Genomic DNA, 20,912 nt, shown 5'->3' with positions numbered 1-20,912 from the left:
GCCAAGCTCTGAATGCGCTCGCTCAGCCGACAACGTCAGGCTCGTGACGGGCACCATGGACGGGCACAAGGCGGCGCACGACAACCTACGGAGAACAGTGATGGAGGCAAAGGGGGCGGTACAGGGATAAAGTAGAACTTACATTAGTTTGAACAGGCTGATTCCATGGGTATGTGGCAGGGCCTCAGAACGATGACAGACTACAAAGGCACACTGATGAACACTGATGTCTCCTTGGAAAATAAGCTCAATACTTTCTATGCACTACAGCAGGCCACTACAACAGAAAGTAGAGCCACTGCCAACGCAGTGGCGATTATTCATGGGAGCCAAGCTTCTCCAAAAATGTGACCAGTTAAAAAATGTTAATATATATATTTTTTGTTTTTACCTGTTGACTCATCCATAGTTTACAATACTAGAAAATCATTATTTTTCATCTCTGTGTTATAATAATTTTCCAATAAGAGTGCGTCGCTGGCAGAATCTATCTCCCCTCCTGGGGAAATGCGAAACTGCCCCCTCTCTATATCTTACACTGCAGGCAGGTACACACGCCTCTCTGGTAGCATTATTTTTGATTGATTGAATCAACTCTACCTTGGCATCCATTTACATTTTTTTTTTTTTTTTTTTTTTTTTTTTATTATTAGCCAATACGATTCTAGCTTAATTCAAATGTGGTTGGTCTTTGCACATCAAAACGCCCACCAGGGGGATTCCAGGTGAGGTGTGGCTTCAGAAGTTCAGACCAATCAAATCACATTAAAAGCTAAATGTCATCATATAGCCTTCGTTCTAGCTAGCCACTAGCCAGTTGAACAATATATGATGAGTACCCTTGTTGTTGATTTAGATCTATTAGAGTTAAAGGGAGAAAGGAGATTAACAGTCATATGGTGGAGAGCCGGTAAGCTTGATTGTGGAATTTAACTTTGGCTAAACACAATATATATATATATATAAATGCTGTTGCTCTGGATATGCAATTGAGAAGGTGGAAGGAAGTCTGTTTTGGTACATTGGTCATGGGTTAAAGGGGCAACGAGCGAAAAAAAAAAAAAAAATCTGCGTTAAGCGTGGTTAAGCTGCGTTATATTTTCCCGCCCTTTTACTCTTTTTTTTTTTTTTTTTTTTTTTTTTTTAATTGGTTAATTGAGTGAACAGATTGCAGGATGGGTACAGTAAGGTACAGCTCAATACATAACATTGTTAAGGGGATGCAGACCAGAGAAAGTCTTTCGTCTTGTTTACATCCTGTGTGTGTGTGCGTGCGTGTGTCTGTGTGTGTGTAAATGGCTGCATTTATATAGCGCTTTACAATAAGAAAAAACATATGTGCGTGCGTGTGTAATAATAATAATAATTTAGGACCTGCTCCGAGGTCATCAATTGGCACACATGCGATGCATGCATGCAATTCGTATCTGCGATTAACCCATCCCGTCGTCCTTCCCCCCCAAGGGCAGCCGGGAGCAGACAGGCACAACGTGAGCCGCGCCAGGGGACCAATCCATGTGCTCCTGTCCGTCTTCGTCAAGGACGCCACGATCTTGTTGTTGTGCATGTTTTTCCATTGGGTTTATCTTATCGGGGGGGAAACCCTTGCGAGCACGGGGAGAACATGCAGACTCCACACAGAAATGTGTGTGTGTGTGTGTGTGTGTGTGTGTGTGTGTGTGTGTGTGTGTGTGTGTGTGTGTGTGTGTGTGTGTGTGTGTGTGTGTGTGTGTGTGTGTGTGTGTGTGTGTGTGTGTGTAAATGGCTGCATTTATAAAGCGCTTTACAATTTGTTCCTCACATTTGACCCATTCCCTCAGACGTTCACACACCGACGGCGGAGGCGACCATGCAAGGTGCCAACCTGCTCATCAGGAGCAATTAGGGGTTAAGTGTCTTGCTCAAGGACACTTGGACACACGCTGCCCGGGAGGAGCGGCAATCGAACCGGTAACCTTTCACTACCACACGACAGCAGGTTAACCCTTTCACTACCACACGACAGCATGTTAACCCTTTCACTGCCACACTACAGAAGGTTAACCCTTTCACTACCACACGACAGCATGTTAACCCTTTCACTACCACACTACAGAAGGTTAACCCTTTCACTACCACACGACAGCATGTTAACCCTTTCACTACCACACTACAGAAGGTTAACCCTTTCACTACCACACGACAGCATGTTAACCATTTCACTGCCACGTGACAGCGGGTTAACACTTTCACTGCCACAGCATGTTAACCCTTTCACTGCCACACTACAGCGGGTTAACCCTTTCACTGCCACGTGACAACAGGTTAACCCTTTCACTGCCACACTACAGCGGGTTAACCCTTTCACTGCCTCGTGACAGCGGGTTAACCCTTTCACTGCCACGTGACAGCGAGTTAACCCTTTCACTGCCACACTACAGCGGGTTAACCCTTTCACTGCCTCGTGACAGCGGGTTAACCCTTTCACTGCCACGTGACAGCGGGTTAACCCTTTCACTGCCACGTGACAGCGGGTTAACCCTTTCACTACCACACGACAGCATGTTAACCCTTTCACTACCACACTACAGAAGGTTAACCCTTTCACTACCACACGACAGCATGTTAACCCTTTCACTGCCACGTGACAGCGGGTTAACACTTTCACTGCCACGCGACAGCATGTTAACCCTTTCACTACCACACGACAGCAGGTTAACCCTTTCACTGCCACGTGACAGCGGGTTAACCCTTTCACTACCACACTACAGAAGGTTAACCCTTTCACTACCACATGACAGCGTGTTAACACTTTCACTACCACACTACAGAAGGTTAACCCTTTCACTACCACATTACAGACGGTTAACCCTTTCACTACCACACGACAGCAGGTTAACCCTTTCACTACCACACGACAGCAGGTTAACCCTTTCACTGCCACGTGACAGCGGGTTAACCCTTTCACTGCCACGTGACAGCGGGTTAACCCTTTCACTGCCACCTGACAGCCTGTTAACCCTTTCACTGTCACGCAACAACGGGTTAACCCTTTCACTACCACACGACAGCGGGTTAACCCTTTCACTGCCACGTGACAGCGGGTTAACCCTTTCACTACCACACTACAGAAGGTTAACCCTTTCACTGCCATGTGACAGCCTGTTAACCCTTTCACTACCACACGACAGCGGGTTAACCCTTTCACTACCACACTACAGAAGGTTAACCCTTTCACTACCACATTACAGACGGTTAACCCTTTCAGTGCCACGTGACAGCGGGTTAACCCTTTCACTGCACACCTGTCTCACTGCTCGCCTGTCTCACTGCTCGCCTGTCTCACTGCTCCCTGTCTCACTGCTCGCCTGTCTCACTGCTCGCCTGTCTCACTGCTCACCTGTCTCACTGCTCGCCTGTCTCACTGCTCGCCTGTCTCACTGCTCGCCTGTCTCACTGCTCACCTGTCTCACTGCTCACCTGTCTCACTGCTCGCCTGTCTCACTGCTCGCCTATCTCACTGCACCCTGTCTCACTGCTCGCCAGTCTCACTGCTCCCTGTCTCACTGCTCCCTGTCTCACTGCTCTCCTGTCTCACTGCTCGCCTGTCTCACTGATCGCCTGTCTCACTGCACACCTGTCTCACTGCTCGCCTGTCTCACTGCTCGCCTGTCTCACTGCTCCCTGTCTCACTGCTCTCCTGTCTCACTGCTCGCCTGTCTCACTGCTCGCCTGTCTCACTGCACACATGTCTCACTGCACACCTCTCACTGCTCGCCTGTCTCACTGCTCGCCTGTCTCACTGCTCCCTGTCTCACTGCACACCTGTCTCACTGCTTGGCTGTCTCACTGCTCACCTGTCTCACTGCTCCCTGTCTCACTGCTCCCTGTCTCACTGCTCGCCTGTCTCACTGCTCGCCTGTCTCACTGCTCCCTGTCTCACTGCTCGCCTGTCTCACTGCTCGCCTGTCTCACTGCTCGCCTGTCTCACTGCTCCCTGTCTCACTGCTCCCTGTCTCACTGCTCTCCTGTCTCACTGCTCGCCTGTCTCACTGCTCGCCTGTCTCACTGCACACATGTCTCACTGCACACCTCTCACTGCTCGCCTGTCTCACTGCTCGCCTGTCTCACTGCTCCCTGTCTCACTGCACACCTGTCTCACTGCTTGGCTGTCTCACTGCTCGCCTGTCTCACTGCTCCCTGTCTCACTGCTCCCTGTCTCACTGCTCGCCTGTCTCACTGCTCGCCTGTCTCACTGCTCGCCTGTCTCACTGCTCGCCTGTCTCACTGCTCGCCTGTCTCACTGCTCCCTGTCTCACTGCTCGCCTGTCTCACTGCTCGCCTGTCTCACTGCTCGCCTGTCTCACTCTTAATGTCTCACTCTTACTGTCTCACTCTTAATCTCTCACTCTTAATGTCTCACTCTTACTGTCTCACTCAATCTTAATCTCTCACTCTTAATGTCTCACTCTTACTGTCTCACTCTTAATCTCTCACTCTTACTGTCTCACTCTTAATGTCTCACTCTTACTGTCTCGCTCTTAATGTCTCACTCTTGCTGTCTCACTCACTCTTAATCTCTCACTCTTAATCTCTCACTCTTACTGTCTCACTCTTAATGTCTCACTCTTACTGTCTCACTCACTCTTAATCTCTCACTCTTAATGTCTCACTCTTACTGTCTCACTCTTAATGTCTCACTCTTACTGTCTCACTCACTCTTAATCTCTCACTCTTACTGTCTCACTCTTAATGTCTCACTCTTGCTGTCTCACTCACTCTTAATCTCTCACTCTTAATCTCTCACTCTTAATGTCTCACTCTTACTGTCTCACTCTTAATGTCTCACTCACTCTTAATCTCTCACTCTTAATGTCTCACTCTTACTGTCTCACTCACTCTTAATCTCTCAATCTTAATGTCTCACTCTTACTGTCTCACTCTTAATGTCTCACTCTTGCTGTCTCGCTCTTAATGTCTCACTCTTGCTGTCTCACTCACTCTTAATCTCTCACTCTTAATCTCTCACTCTTACTGTCTCACTCTTAATGTCTCACTCTTACTGTCTCACTCTTAATGTCTCACTCTTACTGTCTCACTCTTAATGTCTCACTCACTCTTAATCTCTCACTCTTAATGTCTCACTCTTAATATCTCACTCTTACTGTCTCACTCTTAATGTCTCACTCTTAATGTCTCACTCTTACTGTCTCACTCACTCTTAATCTCTCACTCTTAATGTCTCACTCTTACTGTCTCACTCTTAATGTCTCACTATTGCTGTCTCACTCACTCTTAATCTCTCACTCTTAATCTCTCACTCTTAATGTCTCACTCTTACTGTCTCACTCTTAATGTCTCACTCACTCTTAATGTCTCACTCTTAATGTCTCACTCTTACTGTCTCACTCACTCTTAATCTCTCACTCTTAATGTCTCACTCTTACTGTCTCACTCTTAATGTCTCACTCTTGCTGTCTCGCTCTTAATGTCTCACTCTTGCTGTCTCACTCACTCTTAATCTCTCACTCTTAATCTCTCACTCTTACTGTCTCACTCTTAATGTCTCACTCTTACTGTCTCACTCACTCTTAATCTCTCACTCTTAATGTCTCACTCTTACTGTCTCACTCTTAATGTCTCACTCTTACTGTCTCACTCACTCTTAATCTCTCACTCTTACTGTCTCACTCTTAATGTCTCACTCACTCTTAATCTCTCACTCTTAATCTCTCACTCTTAATGTCTCACTCTTACTGTCTCACTCTTAATGTCTCACTCACTCTTAATCTCTCACTCTTAATGTCTCACTCTTACTGTCTCGCTCACTCTTAATCTCTCACTCTTAATGTCTCACTCTTACTGTCTCACTCTTAATGTCTCACTCTTGCTGTCTCGCTCTTAATGTCTCACTCTTGCTGTCTCACTCACTCTTAATCTCTCACTCTTAATCTCTCACTCTTACTGTCTCACTCTTACTGTCTCACTCACTCTTAATCTCTCACTCTTAATGTCTCACTCTTACTGTCTCACTCTTAATGTCTCACTCTTACTGTCTCACTCACTCTTAATCTCTCACTCTTAATCTCTCACTCTTAATGTCTCACTCTTACTGTCTCACTCTTAATGTCTCACTCACTCTTAATCTCTCACTCTTAATGTCTCACTCTTACTGTCTCACTCTTACTGTCTCACTCTTAATGTCTCACTCTTACTGTCTCACTCACTCTTAATCTCTCACTCTTAATCTCTCACTCTTAATGTCTCACTCTTACTGTCTCACTCTTAATGTCTCACTCACTCTTAATCTCTCACTCTTAATGTCTCACTCTTAATGTCTCACTCTTACTGTCTCACTCTTAATGTCTCACTCTTACTGTCTCACTCACTCTTAATCTCTCACTCTTAATGTCTCACTCTTACTGTCTCACTCTTAATGTCTCACTCTTACTGTCTCACTCACTCTTAATCTCTCACTCTTAATCTCTCACTCTTAATGTCTCACTCTTACTGTCTCACTCTTAATGTCTCACTCACTCTTAATCTCTCACTCTTAATGTCTCACTCTTAATGTCTCACTCTTACTGTCTCACTCTTAATGTCTCACTCTTGCTGTCTCGCTCTTAATGTCTCACTCTTGCTGTCTCACTCACTCTTAATCTCTCACTCTTAATCTCTCACTCTTACTGTCTCACTCTTAATGTCTCACTCTTACTGTCTCACTCACTCTTAATCTCTCACTCTTAATGTCTCACTCTTACTGTCTCACTCTTAATGTCTCACTCTTACTGTCTCACTCACTCTTAATCTCTCACTCTTACTGTCTCACTCTTAATGTCTCACTCACTCTTAATCTCTCACTCTTAATCTCTCACTCTTAATGTCTCACTCTTACTGTCTCACTCTTAATGTCTCACTCACTCTTAATGTCTCACTCTTAATGTCTCACTCTTACTGTCTCACTCACTCTTAATCTCTCACTCTTAATGTCTCACTCTTACTGTCTCACTCTTAATGTCTCACTCTTGCTGTCTCGCTCTTAATGTCTCACTCTTGCTGTCTCACTCACTCTTAATCTCTCACTCTTACTGTCTCACTCTTACTGTCTCACTCACTCTTAATCTCTCACTCTTAATGTCTCACTCTTACTGTCTCACTCTTAATGTCTCACTCTTACTGTCTCACTCACTCTTAATCTCTCACTCTTAATCTCTCACTCTTAATGTCTCACTCTTACTGTCTCACTCTTAATGTCTCACTCACTCTTAATCTCTCACTCTTAATGTCTCACTCTTACTGTCTCACTCTTAATGTCTCACTCTTACTGTCTCACTCTTAACGTCTCACTCACTCTTAATGTCTCACTCTTAATATCTCACTCTTACTGTCTCACTCTTAATGTCTCACTCTTAATGTCTCACTCTTACTGTCTCACTCACTCTTAATCTCTCACTCTTAATGTCTCACTCTTACTGTCTCACTCTTAATGTCTCACTCACTCTTAATCTCTCACTCTTAATGTCTCACTCTTAATATCTCACTCTTAATGTCTCACTCTTAATGTCTCACTCTTAATGTCTCACTCTTACTGTCTCACTAACTCTTAATCTCTCACTCTTAATGTCTCACTCTTACTGTCTCACTCTTAATGTCTCACTCTTACTGTCTCTCTCACTCTTAATCTCTCACTCTTAATCTCTCACTCTTAATGTCTCACTCTTACTGTCTCACTCTTAATGTCTCACTCACTCTTAATCTCTCACTCTTAATGTCTCACTCTTACTGTCTCACTCTTACTGTCTCACTCTTAATGTCTCACTCACTCTTAATCTCTCACTCTTAATGTCTCACTCTTAATATCTCACTCTTACTGTCTCACTCTTAATGTCTCACTCGTAATGTCTCACTCTTACTGTCTCACTCACTCTTAATCTCTCACTCTTAATGTCTCACTCTTACTGTCTCACTCTTAATGTCTCACTCTTACTGTCTCTCTCACTCTTAATCTCTCACTCTTAATCTCTCACTCTTAATGTCTCACTCTTACTGTCTCACTCACTCTTAATCTCTCACTCTTAATGTCTCACTCTTACTGTCTCACTCTTAATGTCTCACTCTTACTGTCTCACTCTTAATGTCTCACTCACTCTTAATGTCTCACTCTTAATGTCTCACTCTTAATGTCTCACTCACTCTTAATGTCTCACTCTTAATGTCTCACTCTTACTGTCTCACTCACTCTTAATGTCTCACTCTTACTGTCTCACTCTTAATGTCTCACTCTTGCTGTCTCGCTCTTAATGTCTCACTCTTGCTGTCTCACTCACTCTTAATATCTCACTCTTACTGTCTCACTCTTAATGTCTCACTCTTACTGTCTCACTCACTCTTAATCTCTCACTCTTAATGTCTCACTCTTACTGTCTCACTCTTAATGTCTCACTCTTACTGTCTCACTCACTCTTAATCTCTCACTCTTACTGTCTCACTCTTAATGTCTCACTCTTGCTGTCTCACTCACTCTTAATCTCTCACTCTTAATCTCTCACTCTTAATGTCTCACTCTTACTGTCTCACTCTTAATGTCTCACTCACTCTTAATATCTCACTCTTAATGTCTCACTCTTACTGTCTCACTCACTCTTAATCTCTCACTCTTAATGTCTCACTCTTACTGTCTCACTCTTAATGTCTCACTCTTGCTGTCTCGCTCTTAATGTCTCACTCTTGCTGTCTCACTCACTCTTAATCTCTCACTCTTAATCTCTCACTCTTACTGTCTCACTCTTACTGTCTCACTCACTCTTAATCTCTCACTCTTAATGTCTCACTCTTACTGTCTCACTCTTAATGTCTCACTCTTACTGTCTCACTCACTCTTAATCTCTCACTCTTAATGTCTCACTCTTACTGTCTCACTCTTACTGTCTCACTCTTAATGTCTCACTCACTCTTAATCTCTCACTCTTAATGTCTCACTCTTACTGTCTCACTCTTAATGTCTCACTCTTACTGTCTCACTCTTAATGTCTCACTCACTCTTAATCTAGCACTCTTAATGTCTCACTCTTAATATCTCACTCTTACTGTCTCACTCTTAATGTCTCACTCTTAATGTCTCACTCTTACTGTCTCACTCACTCTTAATCTCTCACTCTTAATGTCTCACTCTTACTGTCTCACTCTTAATGTCTCACTCACTCTTAATCTCTCACTCTTAATGTCTCACTCTTAATATCTCACTCTTACTGTCTCACTCTTAATGTCTCACTCTTAATGTCTCACTCTTACTGTCTCACTCACTCTTAATCTCTCACTCTTAATGTCTCACTCTTACTGTCTCACTCTTAATGTCTCACTCACTCTTAATCTCTCACTCTTAATGTCTCACTCTTAATATCTCACTCTTACTGTCTCACTCTTAATGTCTCACTCTTAATGTCTCACTCTTACTGTCTCACTAACTCTTAATCTCTCACTCTTAATGCCTCACTCTTACTGTCTCACTCTTAATGTCTCACTCTTACTGTCTCTCTCACTCTTAATCTCTCACTCTTAATCTCTCACTCTTAATGTCTCACTCTTACTGTCTCACTCTTAATGTCTCACTCACTCTTAATCTCTCACTCTTAATGTCTCACTCTTACTGTCTCACTCTTACTGTCTCACTCTTAATGTCTCACTCACTCTTAATCTCTCACTCTTAATGTCTCACTCTTACTGTCTCACTCACTCTTAATCTCTCACTCTTAATGTCTCACTCTTACTGTCTCACTCTTAATGTCTCACTCTTGCTGTCTCGCTCTTAATGTCTCACTCTTGCTGTCTCACTCACTCTTAATCTCTCACTCTTAATCTCTCACTCTTACTGTCTCACTCTTACTGTCTCACTCACTCTTAATCTCTCACTCTTAATGTCTCACTCTTACTGTCTCACTCTTACTGTCTCACTCACTCTTAATCTCTCACTCTTAATCTCTCACTCTTAATGTCTCACTCTTACTGTCTCACTCTTAATGTCTCACTCACTCTTAATCTCTCACTCTTAATGTCTCACTCTTACTGTCTCACTCTTACTGTCTCACTCTTAATGTCTCACTCACTCTTAATCTCGCACTCTTAATGTCTCACTCTTAATATCTCACTCTTACTGTCTCACTCTTAATGTCTCACTCTTAATGTCTCACTCTTACTGTCTCACTCACTCTTAATCTCTCACTCTTAATGTCTCACTCTTACTGTCTCACTCTTAATGTCTCACTCACTCTTAATCTCTCACTCTTAATGTCTCACTCTTAATATCTCACTCTTACTGTCTCACTCTTAATGTCTCACTCTTAATGTCTCACTCACTCTTAATCTCTCACTCTTAATGTCTCACTCTTACTGTCTCACTCTTAATGTCTCACTCATTCTTAATCTCTCACTCTTAATGTCTCACTCTTAATATCTCACTCTTACTGTCTCACTCTTAATGTCTCACTCTTAATGTCTCACTCTTACTGTCTCACTAACTCTTAATCTCTCACTCTTAATGTCTCACTCTTACTGTCTCACTCTTAATGTCTCACTCTTAATGTCTCACTCACTCTTAATCTCTCACTCTTAATGTCTCACTCTTACTGTCTCACTAACTCTTAATCTCTCACTCTTAATCTCTCACTCTTAATGTCTCACTCTTACTGTCTCACTCTTAATGTCTCACTCACTCTTAATCTCTCACTCTTAATGTCTCACTCTTACTGTCTCACTCTTACTGTCTCACTCTTACTGTCTCACTCTTAATGTCTCACTCACTCTTAATCTCTCACTCTTAATGTCTCACTCTTAATATCTCACTCTTACTGTCTCACTCTTAATGTCTCACTCGTAATGTCTCACTCTTACTGTCTCACTCACTCTTAATCTCTCACTCTTAATGTCTCACTCTTACTGTCTCACTCTTAATGTCTCACTCTTACTGTCTCTCTCACTCTTAATCTCTCACTCTTAATCTCTCACTCTTAATGTCTCACTCTTACTGTCTCACTCTTAATGTCTCACTCACTCTTAATCTCTCACTCTTAATGTCTCACTCTTACTGTCTCACTCTTAATGTCTCACTCTTACTGTCTCACTCTTAATGTCTCACTCACTCTTAATCTCTCACTCTTAATGTCTCACTCTTAATCTCTCACTCTTACTGTCTCACTCACTCTTAATGTCTCACTCTTAATGTCTCACTCTTACTGTCTCACTCTTAATGTCTCACTCTTGCTGTCTCGCTCTTAATGTCTCACTCTTGCTGTCTCACTCACTCTTAATCTCTCACTCTTAATCTCTCACTCTTACTGTCTCACTCTTAATGTCTCACTCTTACTGTCTCACTCACTCTTAATCTCTCACTCTTAATGTCTCACTCGTACTGTCTCACTCTTAATGTCTCACTCTTACTGTCTCACTCACTCTTAATCTCTCACTCTTAATCTCTCACTCTTAATAGCTACCAAGCTAAGCTATGTTATTTACTAACGTTATAAACACAATATGTGTACAACGACACAATGATTTACATTATTACAAATATGGTAACGTGGTTGTGGCTTTTACAAATAGTGGTTAGCTTTAGAGATGGATGGATGGCTATAATCACGGAGCAATAGTGAGGTGAAACAGATACATTTTCATTCGGCTAGTAGTAACAAGCATATATCTATGGTAGCAAGGCTCTCTGCCTGCCACTAGCTGTGTGACTCTCAGCGCCCCCTGGTGAGCCCCCTGTTGTCCTGCACCTGTTGTGACGATCATTTCGATTACACACGCACGTTATGAACCATTGATTAAAATATGCATGTGCGTGGTGATTGTGTTGGGCAGACAAAATGTTTGTTAAAAACGCTAAAACTGGGTCAATTTCAATACTTTTTTTTCCCTTCTTCATGAAAGCCACTGTTGGCCTAGTCCACATTGTTTATTGAACAAAAATACAACGTGGAGGTTGACCTTTAACGCTGGCGTCAAGGTAAAACACACATCCTCTCCTCCTCTCATTCACCTCTAACGCTGGCGTCAAGGTAAAACACACATCCTCCTCCTCTCATTCACCTCTAAAGCTGGCGTCAAGGTAAAACACACGTCCTCTCCTCCTCTCATTCACCTCTAACGCTGGCGTCAAGGTAAAACACACGTCCTCTCCTCCTCTCATTCACCTCTAACGCTGGCGTCAAGGTAAAACACACGTCCTCTCCTCCTCTCATTCACCTCTTAACGCTGGCGTCAAGGTAAAACACACGTCCTCTCCTCTTCTCATTCACCTCTAAACGCTGGCGTCAAGGTAAAACACACGTCCTCTCCTCCTCTCATTCACCTCTAACCAGGGGTGTAAAGTACTTGAGTAATTGTACTTTGTTACAATACTTAAGTACTGTTTTGGGGGATTTGTACTTTACGCGAGTATTATTAGGTTTGTATATTTTTACTCAATTACATTTCAGAGAAAAAAAAACATACTTTTTACTCCTTACATTTAAAATGCAGACCTACAAAGTACAAATCTATTAATAATAGTAATAATAGTATAGAATAGAATAGAATAGAATAGAATAGAATAGAATAGAAATACTTTAATCATCCCCAGGGAAATTTGGCACTACAAATCGCTCACAGTAAACATTTAGTTAGACAAAACAAATCACGAATACGAATAACAAAAGATTGCCTAAGAATAAGGAATAAAATAAGCCTAAGAATAACATAATAATAATAAACTACGGTCCGTGATCCACATTTCACATTCACATTTCCTCTGTTATGTGTGTACAATCTGATATAAAATATACAGTAAAAAATACAGAGATCTACATTAAGTGTACAGTAAGTGTAATATTGACAATGTTGTTTTAAATGTAAAAGTCCAGGAATATGGTACTGTCACTCTGTGATGCAGTGTATATTTGTTAGTAAAGTTTTTACTTTAACTTTTTAGTACTTAAGTACATTTAAAAGTAGAAACGTTTTGACTTTCACTCAAGTGTTGTTTTTAGCCAGATACTCTGACTTTTACTTGAGTAAGATTTTGAGACGGTACCCATACTTTCACTTAAGTATAATTTCTGGGTACTTTTTACACCCCTGCCTACTTTGTTACAATACTTAAGTACTGTTTTGGGGGATTTGTACTTTACGCGAGTATTATTAGGTTTGTATACTTGTACTTTTACTCAATTACATTTAAGAGAAAAAAAACATACTTTTTACTCCTTACATTAAAATGCAGACCTACAACGTACAAATCTCGCAGGTCCAACAATTTGAATTAGTATTTGTTTCTCTGGCCGAACTAACATTAACGTTATTAATCCTGCGGCCGCACTTTATTTAAAAACAGCCAATCAAATCCCTATCAATGGAAAATTAACCCGCCCATCCCCATGCTGATTGGTCCTTGTGCAAGCCTAGAAAGCCTGAAAGTTTTTACTTTCACTTTTTAGTACTTAAGTACATTTAAAAGTAGAAACGTTTTGACTTTCACTCAAGTGTGTTTTTAGCCAGATACTCTGACTTTTACTTGAGTACGATTTTGAGACTGTACCCATACTTTAACTTACCGGTAAGTATAATTTCTGGGTACTTTTTACACCTTCTGGGTTTACACCCCTGCCTCTAACACTCTAGGAATAGGAAGAAAAATAATATTCTCATGCATTTTCTCGAAAACAAAGCATCAAATACACAGGAAAAAACGTTTTCCCACATTTCAGTAGGATCAAACTTTGACATCCACTCTGCTCTCCTCTCCGCCCCCCGCCTCTCTCAGGCCACCCTGAACGCCCGCACCTCCATACTGGCAGCGGCCAACCCGGTGGGCGGCCGCTACGACCGCAGCAAGAGTCTGAAGCAGAACGTCAACCTGAGCGCGCCCATCATGAGCCGCTTCGACCTCTTCTTCATCCTGGTGGACGACTGCAATGAGGTGAACATGTCTCCGTTCGACAACTGTGTGTGGTTGTTAATAGAGCACCCCATTTTGTGGCTTCTAAAGTTAAATCAAATCAAATCAAATTTATTTGTAAGGCCTGACAACACACGTTAATGTCCCCATGGGCCGTACAAGTCTTCTTTAAACAAGTCAAGAAGAAACATAACAATAAGTCAAGAACAGAACAAGAACACCATAAGGTCCAACAAATTTAAAATAAATGCAAATAATGTGTGGTTAACCCTTTCACTACCACACTACCAAAGGGTTAATCCTTTCACTGACAATACAGAAGGTTAACCCTTTCACTGTGACACTACAGAAGTTGAACCCTTTCACTGCCACACGACAAAGGGTTAACCCTTTCACAACCACACTACTACAGAAGGTTAACCCTTTCGGTTAACCGTCTCAGGTAGTGTGGTAGGGAACGGTCAACCTTCTGTAGTGTGGTAGTGAAAGGGTTAATTATACCATAGTACAGCGCCCCCATTTTGTGGCTTCTAAAGTTAAATGACTGTGTGTGTGTGTGTTAGGTGACAGACTACGCCATCGCCAGGCGCATCGTGGACCTGCACTCTCGCTTGGAGGAGTCGGTGGACAGACTGTATACTCTGGATGAGATCCGCAGATATCTGCTCTTCGCCAGGCAATTCAAACCCAAGGTGTGAATCACGAAGTCCCTTTCCCTAACCCTGTGCAGAACTATACAACTCCCGAAAGTTCATTTGGGTGGACTCTCAAGTTTTTTTTTCTTGTAATCTTTTAATATAAGTAAAAGTATATTCTATATTGTAATACACTAAATTATGTTATATCTAGTAAAATTATTGGAAGAACAAATATAAATGTAAGGGGGTAGGGATCAATAAGCTTAGCTTCCCTCTACTCCTTTTTTGGACATGTCTGCTAACCAAACACATTGCTCTTGACCTTTTTCTTTATAATTCCTTATATTTATTTTTTTAATGTTTTTAAAATTAACTTTTTCATTCATTCATTCATTCTCTCGTAATTCCTAATTGTCTCTGTGATCAAAAAAATAAATTCCCCCCGCCCACGTATAGATCTCCAGCGAATCCAAGGAGTTCATCGTGGAGCAGTACAAGCGGCTCCGCCAGCGCGACGGCTCCGGGGGCGTGTCCAAGTCAGCCTGGCGAATCACGGTGCGGCAGCTCGAGAGCATGATCCGTCTCTCGGAGGGCATGGCCCGCATGCACTGCTGTGACGAGGTGCGTACAGAGAGAAGGAGGGTCACCTGAGTCCCGCATGGTTCCTATATAGGCCACCAGGGGAGTCACGTGATGGTTCTAAGCAAGTCCAAAGCATACGGCGGGGCGAGCGACGTCGCCTGGCGATGCGTTTCAGCTGTCGCTCACAACGACAATCGCTTAGCACCCCACACCACACATGAATCAAATCTAATTTATTTGTAAGGCCCGACGACACACGTTAATGTCTCCATGGGCCGGACATGTCTTCTTTAAACAAGTCAAGAAGAAACATCACAATAAATCGAGAACAAAACAAAAACACCATAAAGTCCAAATATTTTAAAATAAATGCAACACTCCCAGACGTACCCCACGCGAAGGTAAGGACAAACTCACTAAGACCTAGCAGTAGGAAAAAATGCACCACAGGCAATGTGGAGGAGAGAAACCTTAGAAGGGCCGTTCAAGGGGGGGGATCTCCCTTCTTAGATGTCGGTGATAGTAGTGTTGCAAGCTATACGTTCACTACCACCGATTGGCCTGAAGATGTCCTCAGAGATCTACGATAGCCTACTATGACCACTGCTATGACAGCAGCATTAACAACTCATTGACTGCCAATAACGAGTATATTTGTGCAAACTTTTTTTTTTTTTGTTTGTGAGAGAGGTGGCAATATTGATCCAGAAGGTGCGTTTTCACCAGACTACCTTGGGAGTCCGCATTTCTGGTAAATCAGAAAAATACTAAAGCCAAACCGGCGGGGATGTAATGTTACCGGGACATCAAGGGGGGTGGGGGGGAGACATCCCTTCTCCAACTAATGTTATTTATTTAAATCGTTCCTGTTAATTAATAATTAACATAAGTAGCATGGTAATAATACGTAGGTTATTGATCAATGAATGTATTGATAAATTAATTTATATTACAAACGATACACCAGCAGAAGTCACGTTATTTCCTCATTGTCCTCGCTGTGTCGCCTGTCTGCCTAAAAGAGAATTGGATTGAGCCAGGCGACAGAAGTCGCTGCGCAATCGTCGCTCGAAAATCTCCTGCCGTGTGGGTTCTCTCATTCATAACAATGGAAGCGATCAAATTCTGTCGGTCGCCTGGCAAAAAAATCGCCCGCCGTGTGCGTTGGACTTAAGACCCGCCTGGTTCCTAGTATAGACCCTGGGGAGTCACGTGATAGTTCTAAGACCCGCCTGGTTCCTATTATAGACCCTGGGGAGTCACGTGATAGTTCTAAGACCCGCCTGGTTCCTATTATAGACCCTGGGGAGTCACGTGATAGTTCTAAGACCCGCCTGGTTCCTAGTATAGACCCTGGGGAGTCACGTGATAGTTCTAAGACCCGCCTGGTTCCTATTATAGACCCTGGGGAGTCACGTGATAGTTCTAAGACCCGCCTGGTTCCTAGTATAGACCCTGGGGACTTGGAGTTTTTTATTTTTATTTTTATTTTTTAAACTTCATTTTTTAGCGTTTATCGCTTTTTTCTGGTCAAGCATGACCGACAGAAACAGGTTGAATGGGATATAGATCAGGGGAAATACAAGTGCCGCCAAAAAAGTGCCACACGTGCGCTCCTTTAGTGGTTAAAGTAACGTTGCATTCGTTCGGTACACGGCACGTACTGAACCGAAGGTCCAGTATCGAAAAGGTTCTGTGCGAATACATGTACCGTTACACCCCTACTGTGTATGTATTAACGAAACCTCCCGCCTCTCTCACACACACAGGTCAGGAGGACGTCCCCAACGGAGTGAACGGCCATGTGAACGGCATCAACGGCCATGTGAACGGCATCAACGGCCATGTGAACGGCGTGAACGGTCACGTGAACGGCCACGCGGAGCCAGAGAGTCAGCCCAAGCCCTCGCTCCGCCTGTCCTTCGCCGAGTACAGACGCATCTCCAACCTGCTGGTGCTGCACCTCCGCAGGGCAGAGGAAGGTAAAGAGACACACACGCCTCGCTCTCTGGTTCTGTTCCGCAGAGGAAGGTAAAGAGACACGCCTCGCTCTCTGGTTCTGTTCCGCAGAGGAAGGTAAAGAGACACGCCTCGCTCTCTGGTTCTGTTCCGCAGAGGAAGGTAAAGAGACACGCCTCGCTCTCTGGTTCTGTTCCGCAGAGGAAGGTAAAGAGACACACACGCCTCGCTCTCTGGTTCTGTTCCCAGTTCGATTCCCTCTCAAGGACACATTTACCATTTAATGCTACATTGAGTCCACATTCAACATCCTGATGGCCTGGGGATAGAGGCTCCTTCTGAGTCTCTCTGTACTGGCCATGAGACTCCGGTAGCGCTTGCCTGACCGCAGCAGTGCAAAGAGGCAGTTGCCTGGTGTACGCCTTGGCTGACAGGAGGAGCATGTTCAGTGCTAGACTAACACTCCCAAAATGTAGCACTGAACGGCACAGGAAGTCTTTCATTCCGACAGCCATCAGACTTTACAATGCATCTCTGTGCCTCACTGCATCACTGAGCACAGAGTGACAGTTACCATCTTAAAACAACATTGTCAATATCACACTTAATGTAGATCTCTATCTTTTACTGTATATTTTATATTAGATTGTACATACATAACAGAGGAAATGTGGATCCCGGATCGTAGTTTATTATTATGTATTCTTATGCTTATTTTATTGCTTATTCTTAGGCAATTTTTTGTTATTCTTATTCGTGATTTGTTTTGTCTACCTAAATGTTTACTGTGAGTGATTTGTAGTGCCAAATTTCCCTCGGGATGATTAAAGTATTTATATTCTATAAATTCTATTAAATGTCCTGGGGATTGGGAATCTCTCTTTGTGTTTCGTTAACCTATATCTGTGTGTGTGTGTGTGTGTGTGTGTGTAGCTGAGGAAGAGGAGGAGCTGAAGAAGAGCGCGGTGGTGAACTGGTATCTGAAGGAGATGGAGTCGGAGATCGACTCGGAGGAGGAGCTTGTCAACAAGAAGGGCCTGATAGAGAAGGTCGTCCACAGACTGGTGCACTATGTGAGTACAGCTTCCACCGGGCGCCACTGGCACCATTTCCAACACACTGGCACACGCGAAACCAGCACGCCTCCATCAGAATCACTGTAATCGCCAACTACATTTAACGCCTACCAGGGATTCCCCCCCCCCCCCCCCCCCCGTTGATTTGGGTATACGTTCATTCCACAACTAGAATTAAGCAATTGTGGGAAATTAAACAGAATAAAACAATATATTAACACGAGAATGTATACACAGAAGGATATTTACACACACACACACATTTCTATAACGGGTCGCATACATTCGGTTAAGTAATCAGAATTATATGCATATAAATCCTACGACTGATTAAGTCACTAGGGACTATATCCAGGGCTTGACATTAACTTTTTGGCTCAGCAGCCACTGTGGCTAGTGGTTTTACAAAGTCACTAGCCACTCAGCATTTTCACCAGCCAAAAATCAAAAGAGAGAGAGAGAGATGCTGTTTTTACCTTATTTTAATTGTATTATTATTTCTCTCTTTTAGGTAGTAAGAGAGTTTAATTTTAAATGTTAAGATATTATAAGAAAGGCTTGGCGGCTGGGTGGCGCAGCGGACATTGCGCTCGTCACCAACGCAAGAGACACCGGTATCGAATCCGGCTGTCGGCGTTGCCTCCGGCTTGCGCCGGCCGTCATACTGACTCAATTGGCGGAGTTAGCGGGAGGGAAGTCGATGGGTGGTAGTCTGGTCGTTGTGAACAGCGACTCCTACAGGTCGGTTGGGTGGGCTTCTATCCTCCTGTGATGGGCTTCTATCCTCCCTACAACCGGCCAGTGGGGGGCACATGCGAGCAACGATCAAGACAGGGGAGGGGAGAATTGGCACGGCTAAATTGGGATGGGAGAAAAAAAATTAAAATTAGGAGAAAACGTGGATATAAAAAAAAGATATTATGAGAAAGGGGCGGGACTAGATAAGCTGCGCTTCCGTCTGCCCCTCCTCATCCAAACTCATCCTCGTTTGCTTTTCTATGGATGAAGACGGACTTGTTTGTTTACATTTGTGATTCGCATGTTTGTTGTGTTCGAGATAAATCCATATCAAAATCAAGATACTACAATACTGCCTTCTACTGCCTTGGCTTCCAAGTACAAAGGGCTGGGCTGGCTCCACTGTATCTAGCCGAGCTCCTACATAGAGCCTTTGCTGCTGCTGCCCCCCCCCCCCTCTGGAACAGCCCCCCCCCCCCCACATAAGATCTGCCCAGAGCCTAGTATAGAGGCTTTTAAATCACTGCTCAAAACGCACCTCTTTCCCCCTGGCCTTTGACCAGAGTTAGCCTGCCACTTTTATATACGACGTCCGCTGTTACTCTGGACTTTTTATCAAATGTTCTTGTGTGTAAATGTACAATACCTTTTTCTGTAACTTTTGTGTATTTCTTTACTTGTTTCTGCATTGTACTGTATGTGTTTTTATCATGTTGAAGCACTTTGGTTTGGCTTTTAGTCATTTGTAAATGTGCTTATATACAAATAGAGCTGACTTGACTTGACTACAGATATCTCACACGTCGGCGTCCCTGTGTTCTGTCCCTCTCTCTGCCCAGGACCACATCCTGATCGAGCTGTCTCAGTCCGGGCTGAAGGGCTCGGGGACCCCGGAGGAGGAGGTGGTCCTGGTCGTCAACCCCAACTACACCCTGGAGGATTAAACTCCTCCCGTCATCCCTCCTTTTCTCCCCCTCTCCTCCCCCATAACCTCTTGTTAATTTTCTTTTTTTTTGGTACCCTTTCACTACCAACGCGTTAACCCTTTCACTGTGACAATACAGAAGGTTAACCCTTTCACTGCCACACGGCAAAGGGTTATAACTTATAACCCTTTCACAGTCTGTAGTGTGGTAGTGAAAGGGTTCAACTTCGGTAGTGTGGTTGTGAAAGGGTTAACGTTGAATTCAAAAGACTTTTGAGGTCGTTTTTTTTTTTATTCCGAACGCCAATATGTACGACATACATAGTGACGGCGTGCAACGTCACATTCTCCTTTTTTTTTTATTATGTCTGACTCTTGTTTTTAAGTTGATCAACTCTTGCATTTAGAGTCCAGACTCCTTAAGAAATATAAATATATATTTTGTCACACTGACTCTTGTAAATATGCTGCTCTTATTTCTATTATTATTATTATTTTTTAAGTTCTGTTTAGCTTTATGTCTGAGATGTTTTGGCCCCAGTCATGGGAACCAATTTCAATTTAATTAAATGTGTCACGTACACTAATACAGTTATTTTCCTGCCATGAGTGGTATCTTTAACTGTATACTGTAAGTATACACGTGTAGTTTTAAGAATATGTAAATGTTGTGAAATGCCTTTTTTATAATGTTCATATGCCCCAGGCATTAGTGTCCAAACATCCAAACATGTCCCTGTCCTGGCGATTTAGTGTTTAGTTATCCTATTGTATAGGTTTCCTTGCATCATTGCATTTATACCGTGACGTCTTTTGTTGGTTTACAATGTTGTTCTGAAATAAAGATCATAAGACAAAGCGGGGCTCGCAACTCACTTGTTCCAAGGTGTTTTAATTGACAAAAAGGCAGTAGATGCAACGTTTCGACCGACCCTTCCGGTCTTCTTCAAGCAATGAAATAAAGATCATTCATCATTCATCCTGCTTAGCACTTTTTTTTTCTTTTTATATACCAGTGCAGTGACAGTGAGATACCATTAGAGATTAAACACTGTTTTTGATACTTCGCATTTTTGATTATGGTT

The 20,912-nt window shown here is 43.1% G+C and overlaps 1 protein-coding gene and 1 long non-coding RNA gene across 2 annotated transcripts; both read left to right on the top strand.

Moving 5' to 3' along the window:
* Nucleotides 1–55: 55 nt before the first annotated feature.
* LOC311226418 (DNA replication licensing factor MCM6-like) lies at nucleotides 56–15,198 on the top strand (the record flags this gene model as incomplete). The annotated part of the gene is made up of 4 exons (XM_084311844.1): nucleotides 56–118; nucleotides 13,775–13,930; nucleotides 14,473–14,601; nucleotides 15,004–15,198. 4 exons carry the CDS (start codon nucleotides 56–58, stop codon nucleotides 15,196–15,198), a joined length of 543 nt encoding a protein of 180 aa, XP_084167970.1.
* A 1,786-nt stretch (nucleotides 15,199–16,984) lies between these two features.
* LOC311227138 lies at nucleotides 16,985–20,691 on the top strand. Its single transcript, XR_014619572.1, has 3 exons — nucleotides 16,985–17,111; nucleotides 18,022–18,161; nucleotides 19,742–20,691. It is a non-coding gene; the product is annotated as an uncharacterized lncRNA (long non-coding RNA).
* The last annotated feature ends 221 nt before the right edge of the window (nucleotides 20,692–20,912 follow it).

The sequence above is a fragment of the Notolepis coatsorum genome, assembly GCF_963971535.1.
Source record: "Notolepis coatsorum genome assembly, chromosome: 4".
In the NCBI taxonomy this organism is placed as follows: Eukaryota; Metazoa; Chordata; class Actinopteri; order Aulopiformes; family Paralepididae; genus Notolepis; species Notolepis coatsorum.
Note: the sequence above shows the minus strand (reverse complement) of the source record. Positions and strands in the feature narration are given on the sequence as shown.